Source organism: Cydia splendana, chromosome 7, assembly GCF_910591565.1.
Source record: "Cydia splendana chromosome 7, ilCydSple1.2, whole genome shotgun sequence".
Lineage (NCBI taxonomy): Eukaryota > Metazoa > Arthropoda > Insecta > Lepidoptera > Tortricidae > Cydia > Cydia splendana.
In genome coordinates, this window is record NC_085966.1 from 10206104 (window position 1) to 10223839 (window position 17736).

Below are 17736 nucleotides of genomic sequence, written 5' to 3' on the forward strand. Positions count from 1 at the left end.
ATAGTAGGACCAATTACAGGACATACTTAACACACTAACACAAACACCAACATAATATGGGTAAAACGGACAGCCCCATGTGCAGAGCGTGCATGGAAGAAGAGGAAACAGCGAAACATATTCTCCTTGACCGTAAACAGGCAGTTAAGCCTCAGGGGGCTTTGTTCGCTGTCATAATTCTTTGAATGTATATAAATATTTCGTGTTAATAAATAAATGAAAAAAAAAAAGTATACAGGAACCAATACCTAGGGACTCCGTGCACACTGAAGGAGGCAGTTAGCTAGACTAGTTAACCTGAAGACACTGCTAGGTTTCATGGAGGATCTGGGGTGGGTAGCGTAGTGCTACCTCGTTTTCACGCAAAATAGGCACAATGGTTGTCGATTTGCGGAAAATGCCCAGTACAACTATTATTATTATTGGGGTGTTGTGGGCCTTTGAGTGCCACGTCGACCAAGCAGTGATCTATGGTGACGGCCCTATAAAGTTCACTACTAATGCCCGTTGAATCCAGGAAATTCCAGCAGATTCTTTGGGCCGTAATGCTCTGTACCTCATCGGGTTGCAGTACGTGTCGCCCTAGGTAGGTACTTCTTTTTGACATTAGTGGTCCACAGGAGCAGAGAATGTGCATTGGCAGTCTCCTCTGACTCCTGGCAGAACCTGCATGTCACATCTTGTTTCTTTCCGATTTGAAACATGTGTTTGTCCAACTTACAGTGGCCAATCAATATTCTAGTCACCGCGCAGGTTTTGTCTTTTGATTTGAGCCCTAGAAGCTCCCCAATCGACACTACCTAATACCGCGTTACCTTGTCGGCGGCGGCGAGCAGGTCGTCGGCCATCTTGTCCAGGTTGGGCGCGCGGCCGGTGTAGATGAAGCGCAGCATCTCGCGCAGCACCTCGTGGTCCACGTCCGTGATGTCCACGCGGTTGCGCTTGCGCTCCTCCATCTCGTGCTCGAACATGGCCGCGAAGACGGGACTCCGCGCTGGAATTGTACGACAACGTATGTTAATAGAGGAACATTATCATCACTCAGGCTTAAGTTCTATTTCTGGGATGAGGTCAGAGTTGGAGCAAGCTAACCCTGCACAGAATTTGTAGTGACGCTGACAGAGTGCATAAGTGACATCATTAACGCCAATTTGAAAATACGTCATTATAAAATGACACTGCAATACTTTTTCACGTTAAAGTCTGTGCAGAGTTCTGTCATTAAGTCGAACTCTATATCATTATAATAGATATAAAATTGAAAACGCATGTACATTGGAAGCAGTGTAGGCAGCAGACACGCAAGTCAGCAAACTAACGGATTCTTTAGATAGTTTATACGTATATCAGTTCTATCAAAAATAAAAAAAATCCCCAGATGCGAGTCGGACTCGCGCACGAAGGGTTCCGTACCATTATGCAAAAAACGGCAACAAAAATACATCATCTGTGAAAATTTCATCACGGTTCATGACTTACAACCAGGTGACAGACAGACAGACGGACGGACAGACGGACAGCGGAGTCTTAGTAATAGGGTCCCGTTTTTACCCTTTGGGTACGGAACCCTAATTAAGAACTAGAAAAAGTTAAGATGTTTAAGCAGAACTTTACAGAATATAATTTTCCATTAGAAATCGGTTGCCATAAAAATTCTTCCTAATCTGTTACAGCTCTAACCGAGACCTGACGTAACTTTTCCGCTCTACCGGCCGGCATATCCAACGTTATTAATTAACTAATTCGTAACGATGGCCAACTAATTGGGAAATAGATTTTCAATCAGTATAAATTTAGATCGAGTTATACAGGTGAGTATCTATCGTTTTTTTGTATTGTATACAATATACATAAATATATTTAACAATGTATTCTACCTATACTAAGAATTTATTAAGCATCTAAATACCTAGCTGTAAACGAAAAAGCAAGAAACAAATTATACGTTTACAAGGGCGATTGTAAAACAAGTTATTTTTAGCTAAAAGTCATCAATAAGGATAAAGACGACTCCTACTTCACGTCGGTAACGCTTATCGCTAACCGAAAAATCGGTATCCATTTGAAGAAAAATACGTATTTTGCGCACCCTTCTCGGCTAGAGTAGCGTGAAGCAGTTTCCCCTTCCACGAATGTTTACATAGGGGTTATTAGATATACAGGTACTGTTATATTTCTCGCATTGGCCGGCGGTCCAAAACTGACGAATGTGCCACTTACAAACAGTTATTGTTATCTAAAAGTAAGTATCTTTCATGACGAAGCGGACTAGAAAAATGCAGGCACCGAGTACCGTCCTACTTTTTTTTTCTACTCTTTTGGGTGCAGCAGTAATTTGCTCTCGTTTCGAACTTTCTGGTACACCAATTTGGGAGCAAGGCCTAGTGACTGGAATGTAGGCTGGATGCCCTGATTGTTCGGTTTTACTTTGAGAGATAAAGTAAAGGGTTGTATAGTTATTGTTTAATGTCTTTCAAATTACTTTGTTTGAAAACTTTTAATCATTTGTATACCTTCATGTCATAAGACTCATAAGATAAACATACAACTAAAACCGCATTACATCATAACTATCATAAGAATAGAATAAAATATTTATGTATACAGGATGATTCATGAGACGTGAGCAGGACTAATCCTGCACACTCAGTAACTGATAATTGATCGATCACCGTCGTATTTAGGAGAAACAACAACACTTTTTCCTATTTTTTTTACTTTTTGGTGAGGGCAAATTTAATTCTGAACAATCATGGTCACCCTACAGGACCTAATTAATAAACATAAAACCTCTTTAACCGTAATGGCATTTTGATTATGAAGAAAATAAACTGTCAAACTTGAGTGAGATACGAGTTTTCAAAAGTAACCAGACCGTGATGACAGTAATGAGTGTAATGACATTCAATTTGACACAGAATATCGGTAGTTTAGTATTCTAATTTTAGGGTGACCATGCATGTCGTAAAAAAATTAATAACTTTTTTTTCAACACGACTAGAAAATTAACGTTAACCTCACTAATACTGATACGAAACAGTTGCTTATAATTAACGATATGCGCAGTGTTAGTCCTGCTCACGTCTCCTGAATCACCCTGTATTGTACGACACGTCCGATCGCGCGAAGTGGAGAGAAAATACCAGAAGAGCAGACTCCACAATCGGATGGGAATAATAATGCTGAGAAGAGAGAGAGATTTATGTATATTGTAACCTTTGTAACGTAGTCAAAAAAGTAGTATAAATTCTGTAAACCGGGCAACACATTTTTTCGACTACTAGGAAACAAAAGCGTTAAAAAAATTGGGGTCAAACACGAAGTAACGATAAGAATGTGGTACGAGTCCTTCGGGATATTGCCGAATCATACTTTAAAACAACAAAACCAGAATTACGTTGTATTTATAATAGGAGAGGAAAAACTGAGCGGAAATTCTGAGCTCCTAACCGCGTTTGTGACATTGTTATCGTATAGACCCGCTGCGAGTTATTAGTGCTAACTGAACAATATGACGTGTTCATCGAATGCTCATGTAAGTGCCCAACTCATATTCTTTTCGTGTTTTATACTGCACAAGTGCACATTGTTATCTGTAGGATTGATACGAGCGGATAGATAATTATAATTAACATTAGGTAAAAATATTTTATACTTTACAGTCCCGAGTCAAATTTTTATGTAAGTAGGTAACCTGTAGCCATTGTAAGTAGCCACTAGAGCGTATACATAAGTGCGTTACGTGCCGCGGCCGTGACAAAATTCATAACAGATAAAGAACAATTGAGAAGAGAAGTTAAACATGGGTTTCGGTACCATCGTTCACGTTGTCAAAGCCCCATTTAGAGGTTCAAGAACTTGCATATTTTGTTAACTACAGGGTACAATGAATGAATTCAGTCGCTCGACCAAATAGAGTGTGAGGAAGAAGAATCATAGAATGTATTGGATCCCATACAATTCATGACTCTTTCCGCACAGAGTCTACCGCAATGTAACAAAAATAGCATGCAAGTTCAAATGGGGAGAGAGCCGTCAAGAACCGTCTAAATGGAGCTTAACTGATAATTCTTAAACCATATTTCAAATGCATAAGGTTGATGTTACTACATAAGTAATGTTTAATTTAATTGAATGAGATTTTTACCTGCTAATATCGCTTTATGCGCCTGGAACTCCCTGCCGCCGACTGCCAGCGTGACGTCAGAGAACCGCTCGTTGTCGAACAGCGCGCCCAGGTCGTCCGAGAGCCGGCACTCGGGCACTTTAAACTGCACCACGTTGCTCTGCCCGCTGATGTTTATACTGTCCGCGACTACTGACACTTCGCAGAATATCGTTAGCTTGTCTTCTGGTAGGAGTCCATTTGCTTCGTCTAGTAGGAAATCTCTGGAATTGAGAATATTAAATGTTAGGCTTGAATTTTGGTTATTAGGCCAGGTTTATGTACAAAAGTACAAATACGATTGGGAAATAAAACTAGCTACTGATAATTTAGATAACCATAGATGAGAAAGTAATTACAATACGTAGATCACAGAGCTTCGATGATGTTTTAAATTTAGAATCAAAATTATCTGACAGTTTTGTACTGATATTAACCATTCTGTACTAGGTCAGCGCAGCGTAGGGACACAAAACTATACGTCGACATGTCTCGCACGCGGCGCAGCGGTTCAAGTGGTTGTATGCAAAATCGATCGCGGCATTGTGCGGTAAGCAATTTTGTATGGAATCGCTGGCAGGAAACGCTAGTATCTTATGCGAGGCTTGTGTCCATAAGATTTTATACCCCTGAAAGGCCAGTAAGGCATGTCAAAATCTGAGCGTGAGTGAATATTAACAGGCTAGTTTCAAAAACTGAAATGGTCATTAGGTACTCATTACGAGTAGTTATGAATTAAACATACTCGCGACTATGTTGCTCGTTAATCTGCCTTCTATGGAAGAAATACTAAACTATCGCAGCGGGAGTGAATCGCTATTGAATTGCCTTGTTTTTGTTCGAGTGATAGGTGAAACCGGAAGACTTAGCAAGTCAACGCCCTCAGCTGTCCGGTGTTAAGGACTGTGACTAAGACCAAGTTAGCTCACAATTGTTAAGTGCTAGCGCACTTTTATTTGATTACGTATGTCTATCTGTATCTTCAAAAATATCGGTAAGTACTATGAAAAGCACTGTCTTACAATAAAGTAGTATTCATGTATTTCTAAATATTTACCTAGTTTACTCATATAATACGAGCGTAGCCGCGGGCACGTCTAGCATAATATATATCTGATGAAGACTGTACTCTAATGTATGAATAATGCGATGTTTATGGCTGGATAAAGGCGTTATAATAATCAACTAACAAGTAATAAAGAACATATCGGTGAACATGCCGCTGCACGTGGGCTTATAAAAGGTAATCGTGTCGCAACAATAAAACGATCGACTTTGATATTATACTTCTGTACGAAGCTGCAAAGATGGCGCCAATCTCGCTGGCACAGTATTGACTCAAAAGCAAGCGCAAAGAGACGGGGGGCCAGCACTTTAAACAAATTTGTACTTATTGACACAAATGGTTAATCATTATTAAAATACTAATATAATAACATTAGAACACTCGGTCTTTACAAGATGGTACGTGATCATTGTATAATACTTGTGTGGCGGAGTAGTGGTTTGTTTACGTCATTGGCTGTTTCCATTGATCACGATTATATGAGAGCAGTTTTTCGTCAGAGAATTGTTTACATTTAATACATGGTGCCAATACCCATGGTGGCACTGCCAGAGATTACTATGGCAATTGACTTTCATCGTCTAAATTATCTTTGATAGTATTAATTAAGAAATACGTCGCTTTAGAACAAACTTTAAGTACTTTAAGCAAGTTAACACGACCACGATAATAATAAAGAGATTATTCGAATAATCATAATAGGTAAATATAGTGTTTGTGTACTTAACAGTCACAACAACATCTATTAAACGGACTGGGTTCTAGCCAGATAAGTGGTATCTGTACGTGTTTAATGTGCGCCGGCTATGGTCTGTCGAGTGCCAACGTCGATGCACTCCACGCACGTTTTACTGGACAACAGCATTCATTCCCATCGCTCGCCTGTTTACACATTGATTAGTGATAGGTACTAGTTCACACATTTCCTACTCGCACTTGCGGCAAATCTATAAACGCTTTTGTCATGCATTGATGTGTAAACATAACTTTAATACAGAGCTAGCGGAAAATTAAATAAGAGCGATCGAAAATAATCGCATACGAAAAATTGATTTGATTAAATTTGCATGCACGTCCGAAATCGTAATCTACGGTTACGCATGTTATCTACAAATATCGGAGATGTCTGAGATCACAGTTACACTGGACAATTAATAATTAAGCAAGCAATATAAATACAGTTTTAGTCTAATATATAAACTGGAGTTGGTACCACGACTCAGCGGTCAGGTCGTGGGATTTGATAAAATCTGGCAACATCTTTAAACCACATATATGTATACATTAAGTAGGTATGTACACATACATTATTATTTTCTCACAAAATGCTTCGAGATCAAATCTGAAGTGCTTGTTAAAACGGTAGAGATTTGATTAAAAGTGGCACCCGTGAAAAAGACAAATAAAAAGATAATGGGCATTTTGATTTAAGATTGTAAGACCGGCCGACAAAAATCTGACAAGACAAATGTAGCATGCATTTTTTTATCATTTAAGCGTGATTTAAATAGAAGAACCCAAGTTATAGTTTGCTTTTTAGGGATTAGAAAGAAAACCGCAGAAGTAAACATGCAGTTCTAAATCAGGTAAAATGTTCAAGTACCCAAATAGTGAGTAAACCGAGCTTGTAGTGATTAAATAATTATTATCCCGAGTAAAGTGCCAGATATAAATGGTCATGTTTACTCAGCGGAGTTATTTCTAATGCTAAAAAAATAAGTATAGGCATAGCCTAAAACATTAAATGAAAATGCTCAAATAAAAGAATGTTCATATAAAAGTTTAAGGTATGACTCACCTTCTAATGAACTTTTTGAACCCCCAGTCTTTGCCTTGAACAAATCTGTATGCGCGCTGTGACTCCATCGCCTTCGTTTCTTCCCGCTTTGCGTTTAATATTGAAAACTTGAACTTTGCTCGGACTTCTGATTTATTACACGACACTAATAATAGATATAACGATAAGTAGTCTTTGCTCTCTTCGTCGAGTCCTTTAGGGTTAACACGGAGACACCACTTTAACTTATCACTAGCACCGGCTGAGAATGTCGATGATTTTAACACTTCACCCATCTCTTCTCTACAAAAACTAAAATTGTTTATTGTCCACATGTAACTGAATTTCACCACTTTGACCTGTAACAAGAACAAAGGCAACCATTAGTAGGCTTAATGCAAATTTGATCAAAACGAATAAAGGTGTTTTTATTATTTACACTTGCAAAAGTTGAGTAAATAGGCATTTTGAGGCTTGGTAACATTTAGGTCCCTTTCATTGGTAAACACACAAAACGCCACATGCGTGGGTAGATTCAATGTTGACGTATCGAACACGCCTCCAAGTGAGATCCACCGTCTATATCAACATAATAAATCATTTAAAATGGATCGTAAAACTATTTGCTGGATATTGTCCTTTGTTCGCGAATCTCCTCGAATACTTGGTATCGCTTTTGTATGCCGGGCGCGTGCGGTCATAACTACATGGTTAAATTGGTAGTATATAGCCAAGCGATGGCTTTTCCGTGATTATGAGCGATATTGATATCATCAAGATAGGTTTACTATGTGTGACATAAGTCACATACAGATGTCAAATGCTTCTTAAATTCGCTGTATAAAGGCTTGTCATTACTTTTAAGGTCGGGCGCATACCTAACAGAAAACATTTTAAGCAGAAACTTTATAAAGGTATTTGGAGCGTTTCGTAAGGTGGCTCGGGGCCTAGTCGGATCCGGGTGGAGGCTTGGAGCAAGGTGAAGGTCAGGAGGAATAGGTGAGAATTGGTCGCGGGCTCCGGCGGTGGTCGTTGCCCTCGACCGTTGGCTGCTTGCGGGCTTGCGGTGCTGTTGGGGTCTTCGCCCGGTCGCCGACCCGCTCCAAGGCCGCCCGCATCATCCCCGCGGTTGCGGACTCGCAGATAACGCCCATTTGCAGATTCCAACTCGTCCGTCCGCCTTATACGGCAGACGTGGACAGATTTATCGTCAGATTACTATTCTAACATGAGAACAGGGACGTCTCGTTCCTTTTATCCGTATCCATACCTAACTAGCGTTCTGACATTTAAACGTACCTGCCTACTTTTTTCTCTAAGACGCTTTCATCGGCAAAGTAGAACTATCTTTATGGGTAAGTTTCATTTGGAAAACGCGAGCCCCAAATTCCTATGCCGACAGGTAACTTTCCAACTTAGACAACAATTACGGGCGTCTAAATTAGAAATTTAGTCTCCGGCTTTCTCTCCTCTACTTATAGGCAAGTTAATCGATTACTGACTGACGCTTATCTCATTGCGATGGTGGCGAATAAGTGTCATAATAAATAATAAGTTACGTAAAGTTGTTGATGTAACATTCGACGTTATTCTTAAATATCCTACTTGGGGATCGAGCTGGATGAGAAACTTACAAACACATGGCGATTGTCCGTGAAATTACTAAAATTACTGATATTTGTGGTCCGACACTTATAAGCTCATAAGTCATAACTCATAATAGAATAGGTAGGTACTTATTTGCACTAAGTAATTGAATTATTTTTTGAGACATTCGATACAGTGCCTAGTGCGGATATTTAATGGCTATAGGTATTATAAGTAAGCATAAGATTTTAAAACTACACTATGAAAATGTTTGTACGTTGTTACGCAACTTGAAGGTAAACATTTTATTATTTATCGCAAAATTTGGCCGTCAAATATAATATGTACCTACATAGTTTATGCTTGTCGATATGATTTATTAGTATATAGATAGGGCATGTTATCTTTTCCTAGCTAAAAGTTTTCTCCTTGAGCGCGTCACGTGTCCAGCGCGTCACTTCCGCGAGCCAACGTTTCAGGGCTTCAGCTAGCCGTTATATGTAGGTATTTACATCGGTGGTGAGCTGTCTGCAGGTACCAAGGTGATTCGTTCTGACATCAGTCAATAGCCATTATCTGTACATGTGTCTGTGGTTATATAAAACCTTCCGTCATAACGTGTACCAGGTCTAAGGTTGCGTTTCAGGGCCATACACTGAAGCGCTCATTGTTTCTTGCGATCAATAATAGCCACCCACTCGGATAACAACGCGTAAATTGATAACCATTAAGCGATATAAAGAGATGAATTGAGCCTAGCGTCTAGCAATTGTCTCAACGGTCAGCCATTGATGCTCCAACCTCGACTGCCGTATCTATACGTCTACGGAAACAATGAAATGTACTTGTAAATATGGCTCAAGAACTTTACTGTTCTTACTTTTAATACACATGATCAGATTAGTTAGATTTATTGTTCAAATAAGTTTATACAAACTAACAAATATTGTATAAAATATAAAAAAACATAATTCCGTTAATAACGGTCAACAAAATGATGATCAAGAAGCCGAAATTGAACCAAGCTAGAGCGAAGACCTTAATAAGTGTACGTGCCGCCTCGTCGAGCATAATGCGGAGAACACCGTTATCGTTCGCGAATCAAATAGATTTTTGGGTAAAAAGCATCAAAAAGGTAATACCAGGTCGGTAACTATGTCGTTGGAAGTAAACGGTCGTCCCAATTGTTTCGAGAGCTGTCACCGTCTAGCCAGAGAACTGAAAGCATCGATCCGAACATTACAAAGAGCTACATAGGTATATATACCTTGCACGGGTTTCACTGCATCGAGTGCAAGTTCTATACACAGTAAAATCAAATTAGACCATCCTACGTATTAGTGACGCGCAAGGTGCGACGTAACCGCCGAACGCGCGAGCATCTCGAATGTGTGCCGGAACAAACATTTGCGTAAATACCTCTGTCGGCACGTTTGAGCCCTCCGCAGTTATTCCACCCAAGCATTTTATTGATTTACGTGTCGTAAAAGTTATACGAGTTATTAGCAATCACGTTTGGAGTACTCTATTAATGCTTAAATTTCGTAATATTGTAAGGTTTACTTCAATTTTGCAAGTTCGTGTCGATCGTCACGTTGAGCCGCAGCGTCTTTTCGCAACGTGAGCGCGCCATCATAACGATTCCATTATTGAACACGTAACGTACTTGCGAGAAGGAGGAAGTGTTATTATATTTCCTTGTTGATTTACACATCATAGTTGGTACGGTAACATTTCAAGTTCAAAGATAATGGGCAACAAACAATATTATCGCCGCGTGTCGTCTTCGTGCGGGTATACAGGGTGTAATCGTTAAGTGTAGCCAGGCGATAATTCCGTAAATATATCAGATATCAGAAAACTTCAAATTGATATCGAAAGTGCGTTACCCAATGAGTAAAATTACATTAATAACTTTTTTTTAATAAAATCAGAAATATCCCAAACATTAACTTCAAACCCTCCCATACATTTATTACGACGACTCACCCCTCAAAGAACGTCGGTGTCGTAAGAGATAAAACTGCTTGAGATTAATTATTTGCGATAATAAACTGTAATAAAATAATAAAACTACCGTTTATGAAATAATAAATCTAACATTTATTTTTTAATTACACCGCAAATTTTAAGAAAAGTTCATTTAGAAACATTTAAGAGGGCCCGTCAATGTATCGCACAAGAAGGGCGTCACTTCGAGCAACTACTGTAAACAAAAAATGTTCATTTAATCATTTAGAAACATTTAAGAGGGCCCGTCAATGTATCGCACAAGAAGGGCGTCACTTCGAGCAACTACTGTAAACAAAAAATGTTCATTTAATCATTTAGAAACATTTAAGAGGGCCCGTCAATGTATCGCACAAGAAGGGCGTCACTTCGAGCAACCACTGTAAACAAAAAATGTAAGTACTTCTTCCTTAAAAAATAAATGTTAGATTTATTATTTCATAAACGGTACCTAGTTTTATTATTTTATTACAGTTTATTATCGCAAATAATGAATCTCAAGCAGTTTTTTATATCTTACGACACCGACGTTCTTTGAGGAGTGAGTCATCGTACTAAATGTATGGGAGGGTTTGAAGTTAATATTTGGGATACTTCTGCTTTTATTTAAAAAAAGTTATTAATGTAATTTTACTCATTGGGTAACGCACTTTCGATATCAATTTGAAGTTTTCTGATATCTGTTATATTTACGGAATTATCGCCTGGCTACACTTAACGATTACACCCTGTATATGTTTACGGCGTTGGGTGTAGAGCAAGTTTTACGATCACTCCGCTTGATGTGCCCACCGGGAGTCTATTTCGATGGTCGTTCGAGGTTGACTCTGCTTATGACATAAGTGCTTCATTAGTTTTAACTTTACCCTTGCATGTGTTGTAAATGGGTAAGCGAGTTTGCTTTTATGTTAGTTATAAAACACAAAGTGGCATAGGTATCCTAATACCTGTGCTTTAGTAATGAAAAAACAACACAGTTTCCAAGGAGTAGGTACTTAGGAAAAATAAAGTAAGCTGTTGAAGCTAGTATTTCACTTTGAATAAATAACTTGTTATAAGTACTTATTACGTATCAAAAGTTAAACATTAAAAATATGGACATCGATTCAATTACCCATTTAATTTGTATGGTCAACGCAATGTGTCCATACACGGCATGTGTCGCTGATGAAGTGCTAACATACATGCATTTGCATACAATCGAACGCAGTGCGGTTTTCGGACAACAGGACTGACGTAAAAATCAACAAGGGTTCGGTCGGCCACAAATGCCACAATCTACGTAATGTGTTTGCCTTCTGTTTTTACCCGCGAAGTTCACGTTGCTACTATATGTAGACAATAAGTTAGTACTTAACCTAGAATAAGTTAGTACATACTTAACATAGAATTTATATATTTTTTGTATTACTATTGTTTTTTCTACCATCACCCTATCATGTTTTGGCAATAAAGTGATTTCATTTCATTTCATTTCATGTACAATCATGCGCGTTGGATATTTAATGCATTTGGGGCTTTGGACTCTTGGGAGCCCAGAACCCTATTCCAATCTACTCTGAATTAGCGCTTATTAATCCTCTTGGTCTTGTACTACGCTGTAGCTTTGTAAACTAAAGTTTTCAATGATTTCAGAACTGGGTTCCATAATGGGGCGGTTTAATTTGATAATAAGTATTCAGACAGTATGATCGTCGTGTAATGTATTTAATACTGAAGCCAACTGACATATCAATTGGATTTGCTGTGGAACGTAATAATTATAACACGTACCGGAATTTAGTTTCGGAAACATTCAAAGAAGATAAAACAATGTAGGAAAAAGGCCAGTGATATTTGCGATTCAAGTAGCATCTGTGGGCCTCGGCTTGTATGCACCTAGTTTAACAACGTTTTAGTTGCCTTTTAAGAACGCGCGACAAGCTTAGGGACCGGTACGACACCTATTGTAAATACATTATGTTAATACGGTATAGGTTTTATGATAGGTATATAATGTGTGCACATTACCTGTGTGAAGCACCAGTTCTCGGCGACGGGCGTGTTCCCGTCGTGCAGCGGGCTGGGCACGCGGCTGACCGCCATGCCGCCGGCGACGTTCGAGGACACGCGCGCCGACTGCGGAGCGGGCGCGCCGCCGCCGCCCGACCCTCCACCGCCGCACTCGCTGCCCGCGCCGAGTCTGCAACAACAATACATAACACATTATTTATTGATATTATGTAATCAAATTCAATGTCAATCAGGATTATTCCGGACATATTGGCTACTAAGGATATCCAATACATGGGCGTATACGTATAGAATACGTAGCACCCATGGGCTAACGTGTACCGCTACACCAGTGGTGGGCAAAGTACGGCCCGCGGGCCAGCTCCGGCCCGCGAATGGATTTTATCCGGCCCGCCGCGGGTCCTATGAAATAATTAGTATATGGGCTATATGGCATTGGCCCACGATTATCACAAATCAAAATAAATTTTGGCTACAATTCTGGCCCTCCACTTAAATTTCCTAAACTTTCTGCCCCCCCATAAAGAAAGTTTGCCCACCACTGCGCTACACTATTACGAGTGAGATATTAACTAATATGAAGACAACGTAAGTTATTTTTAGTGTTTCTTGTAATAGTTATACCTAGTTAGTGTTTTTGCGTTTTTAGCTATGCCATAAAGGATTTTGCTAGGTCTACGATTTCAAACAGCAACGGTATCTAAGAGATTTGAATTTAATACTATGCCTCCAATAACGAGCTACATGCTATTTTAAGAATTTAAGGGCTGATTTTTGTAATTTTGTATATTAGAAAATTGATTTGTTTGGAAAATTCGTTTGATTTGTAAATGGTGTGTGTTATATTACAGGTATGTTGGTGTAAATGTTTGCAAATACTGGTACTATAAGTATAAATTAAATACAACATTACTTAGATAGCAATACACTGTGTGATGCAAAATAAAGTCATTTTCCGCAAACGACGACTCGCTTACACACAAAGGAAATTAAATCGCCTTTGTGTTCGATATAATATAAAGGTAATAAACTATTAGTTAGCGAATGACCTAGTGGCCGAAAGGCAATACCTGCAACTTCTCATGGAATTGAATGCAAGGCGAAAATGTAGCAACGTTTGATATAAGCCAATCAACGTTCGAGTCTCGCTCCCCAAAACTGGGACGCGAACACATTTAGGTACGGGTACCTATACGTGCGTTAACAATGACTGTACAGAGAAAAAGCTTTTGGGTTTTGGTGTCGTCAAAAAATGTAGCGATATGTATGAAGTGGGACGTGTATTGTACGCGAGTCTGCCCTGTGCGACTTTCACGTTGGGGTTCGATTACCAAATACGCGTTTTAGAATCTGTGTCAGTTTCATCACCGCGCGACCAGCGCCGCATCCGTTCGTGGTGGCAGGCCGCACCACTGTCGCCGCAGTATGTGATGCGAGGAGGCACAATGCGTTCCTAGGAACCTCGACCGGCGACCACATCCTGCGACCGTCTTACATTCATCTTAACAAAGAGGTCACTCTTTGTCAAGCACCAAAAGTAGCTTCTATCTACATGACTGTTGATTGCCCTATTCCAGTTATAATGAAAGTAAATTGAGTTTTACTGATAAGTATGAGAAGCAAAACAATATGTGATTTACATTAATAAGTTATTTATCATCAGTCACATTAAAATAAACCGGTTAAATTATCAGGAATTGAGTAACTTATTATTTGAACCGAGTACACTGTACAGGTTAACGAATTGCAACAAGTTTATAATTTAGGTAGATATTGGATGGCATATTAATTTTTCATCACCGCCCCATGATAACAAGTTTCTAATAAAAATATGTACTATTAATTTGTGGCTGTATAATTATATTAATCACGACAGTGGCGAGTTGTCAAAAAACCGTCATTGCAGTTGAAAACTGACATTGAGGATGGTGTCGTTAAAAATTATGTTATTTAACAGGAAAACTGCAGATTATTGTATTGTTTAAAATACAACTATAATTAGTGTCCATTGCATCTAAAATTACTACATATTTAAAACTGGTTTAACAATAGAATGAGTAAATTTGAAAAGGAGTACTACACATAAAGGAGGAGATTAATAATAGGTACCTACATATTAATAATAGTCGTTTAATGTGTGCACAACGTGCCCACAAAGAACTTAAGATACTCAATTCTCGTATAAAGTTTTCTGATGCGGCCTAGGTTTACGAGATAATGCCATTTTTTCCAACCCAATTTTAGATTTTTGACAAGGCGCCTTTTTGATTGCGATGTTGGCACTGTTGGGCATCTTGTATTTAACGAAAATAGTTGATATACTATTATAGGTATGAAGTAAATGCAATTACTCGGTAACACGTTCGAGCGGTAAAATTATGTCAAACATATAAAAGTGTTACAGCAGTGAACAAAAGTAGGGTAAGCGAATTAATCGGTGCGACCCAGAAACAGACAGCGCCGATGGAGAGACGAGTCTTGAGCGGCGGCGGTATTGCGAGATCTGCAAATTGATGCGTTCGCTGTACCATTTCAAAAATGTTATACCTATTCATATACATAATCTCGTCCGGTACCTTAATGCAAATGCACAAAGCAGAACCAGAACAAGGCTGATCTGAAGAGCAAATGTTAATGTATATTGTTATATAAGTGGCATTTCATAAAGAACATAATAGAATGATGTATTTTTGTGCATTACAAATTTCATAAACTACTTTTGCTGTGTATTACAAATTGCTAGATTATAAATGAGCAGAAGCGCAATTAAAAATCCACGGAATCGCTAACGCGTGACCTGTCAAATGTTCAGTCCTTTCGTGAGGCCCATTAACCCCAAAAAAGTGTTGAGCTCAGAGTTAAACGAGGCTTACGGTGCCTCGCGCAACTAGATCGTAACGCCCGCGAGGCCGCCCGAATTGCCTCGATGACAATATCGGATGGGGCACAGCGCCGAATTACACAGATAGATAAGATATTGCACGCGCATTCCGAGGACGATCAACAATTTGCCCCTGTGGCAAATGGAGCGGCCCGACCTACATTCGTTTCAGGCTAACCGCACCTATGGCGATTATGTGATTAACAATATCATAGCTACTCATCTTTGGCTTTGTTAGCCTGCTACACTAGATAGCGCCATTGTGCCCGACTGACTGCAAAACGTTTTCAAATGATGTTATCTGGACTTGGTTATCTGAATGTACTAGAATAGAATAAGTCTTGTTTGCCTTTCAGCGATGATTGCGAAATAAGATATTGCGCAAGATGTTGATCAAGGAAATAGGTGCCCTCAATCTCAATACTGCGGTTATACGAATAAATAGCGGGTTACCAAGACCATAAAACGACTATTATGATTTGTAAATTGCTGTAACAAATTCGTAAATCTGTAACTATAAAAAATCAATTGAAGAGGAAAGTAGCCGTTCTTGTGGTCGACCACCCACTAGCGGGACCACCCCGATGGAGGCAAAAAAAGGATGAAAACGATACCAGTGACGAAAACGATTATTTCCAATTAGGTTATATTTTGAGCTGAGCTTAAGGGATTGATCCGGAAGATGGATGATATTTTTTTATAATGCGTGAAGGAAGATATACAATTTTCTCATAAACTGTTCCACACAACAGTAGGTGATGTGCTGATATGCCTATAATTTAACTAATCAAAAAATTCGACTACAAAAGGATTCATGTATTCAATTATACATAAAAATACCATTCTAAAGACACTATGTTAGTGAAGTCTTTTCAGTACTATTATTGTTTCAGTCGCGTCTGATCTAAGAGTGCGTTTGGTAAAGTCAACAACCCGTGGATGCTTGGGCAATCTCAGCCGAAGGTAGGTACGTATCATCGGTCTCTCGTGATCTTATTATAGATGTCATCCGACCTGCGCCCATCCTCTTCTAAATTTAAACCCACTCAGCGTCTACTAACTACATATTCGTTTGAATAAGTAGAAAATTCTAACCACTTTAGTTGTAGCATCGAAACAGCTTAGCCTGATGGAGTATGTAATGAGTATTTTGTCACGTCGTCAATAGATTAATGCTTTTATAGTGTGCTTGGCCTGAAAAGGTTCGTATACGATGGTCATCGCAATTAATTTGCAATCAATAATAAAATGGCGGCCGCGAATGACAATCGATTCGTAAGGACGTAGAACAATGAGCGTCCTGGCCGCATTGAAGTGAGTTAGTTCTTTAAAGAGTGCAGCGGCGGCGGCGGCGGGCGAGCCAAGGGGAGCGCAACTGAGCAATGCCCTCTTAACGGCAACGACTCGCATGACTCAGACGCCCTGCGGACGACCCGGTTAGGGCCCTCAACTCCGAGTGGATGAGACTGTTTAGAAACAAAAACAAATGATAATGACCACCGTGATTTGCTAATTTTAAATCAGATCCATGAAAACAACAATTTTGCACTTATCATTAACATAAAACCTGTTATTCTAAAAAAGTTGGATAATACTTTAAGTAGATCATATTAAAATACCTGTTATTAACTTAAACATGGAATATATTTTTTTTTCACTTGCACTACTTGCAGTTTATTGAAGGTGGCATCTCCTTTGAGCTATCACGTTACAAATTCTTTGGTTTTGCAATGATGACAACATTGACAACTTTCTATAAGGTGGCTCACTTTACTTATTTATTAGTTCTATTCAAACATTCTTGAAGAATGATTCTAAATACAATTTTAGGAACACATATATACTTACAGTAGTGTGCAATATAATAGTAAATTAAGTTAGTAATGTCTATAGGGCTAAGAATTATTAGGGTATAGCAATTTCTAGGTTATATTATAGATATTCATGGTTTTATCGTAAACACACTAGCAAACAAAGCAAATAGTCGGTCAAAAATCAACAACAAAATTCAAATGATGAACCAATAGTACACTCTGCGACTTCTGCGAGGAAGATAGTATTTAAAAAAAGTTTCGTATTTTATGGATGAGATGGGTGTAGAATGTAGACGTAAAGCTGAAGTAAATAAGCCGGTCGTCTTGTTTTTTTTGACCTCTCATATTTACAGTTAATTTCAAACTAATGTTAGGTAATGCAGAAGAATATTAACAAAAGTTCGAATATGACTGACCTAAAGT

General features: G+C 38.9%; 1 protein-coding gene and 1 long non-coding RNA gene across 5 annotated transcripts in view; one reads left to right on the forward strand and one right to left on the reverse strand.

Moving 5' to 3' along the window:
* LOC134792135 (uncharacterized) overlaps positions 1–17736 on the forward strand; it is a 688366-nt gene that overhangs the window by 194362 nt on the left and 476268 nt on the right. The gene's annotated exons all lie outside the window — the stretch shown is intronic.
* The window catches only part of LOC134792122 (protein roadkill), a 64374-nt gene that overhangs the window by 2764 nt on the left and 43874 nt on the right, over positions 1–17736 (reverse strand). For all 4 annotated transcript variants that reach the window (XM_063763326.1, XM_063763328.1, XM_063763325.1 and 1 more), the window contains 4 exons: positions 12616–12787; positions 7030–7367; positions 4148–4389; positions 816–994 (listed from right to left, as the gene is read on the reverse strand). In XM_063763326.1, coding sequence (XP_063619396.1) covers positions 816–994; positions 4148–4389; positions 7030–7367; positions 12616–12690 — 834 coding nt within the window. In that variant the 5' untranslated portion in view covers positions 12691–12787. The remainder of the gene's footprint in view (positions 1–815; positions 995–4147; positions 4390–7029; positions 7368–12615; positions 12788–17736) is intronic.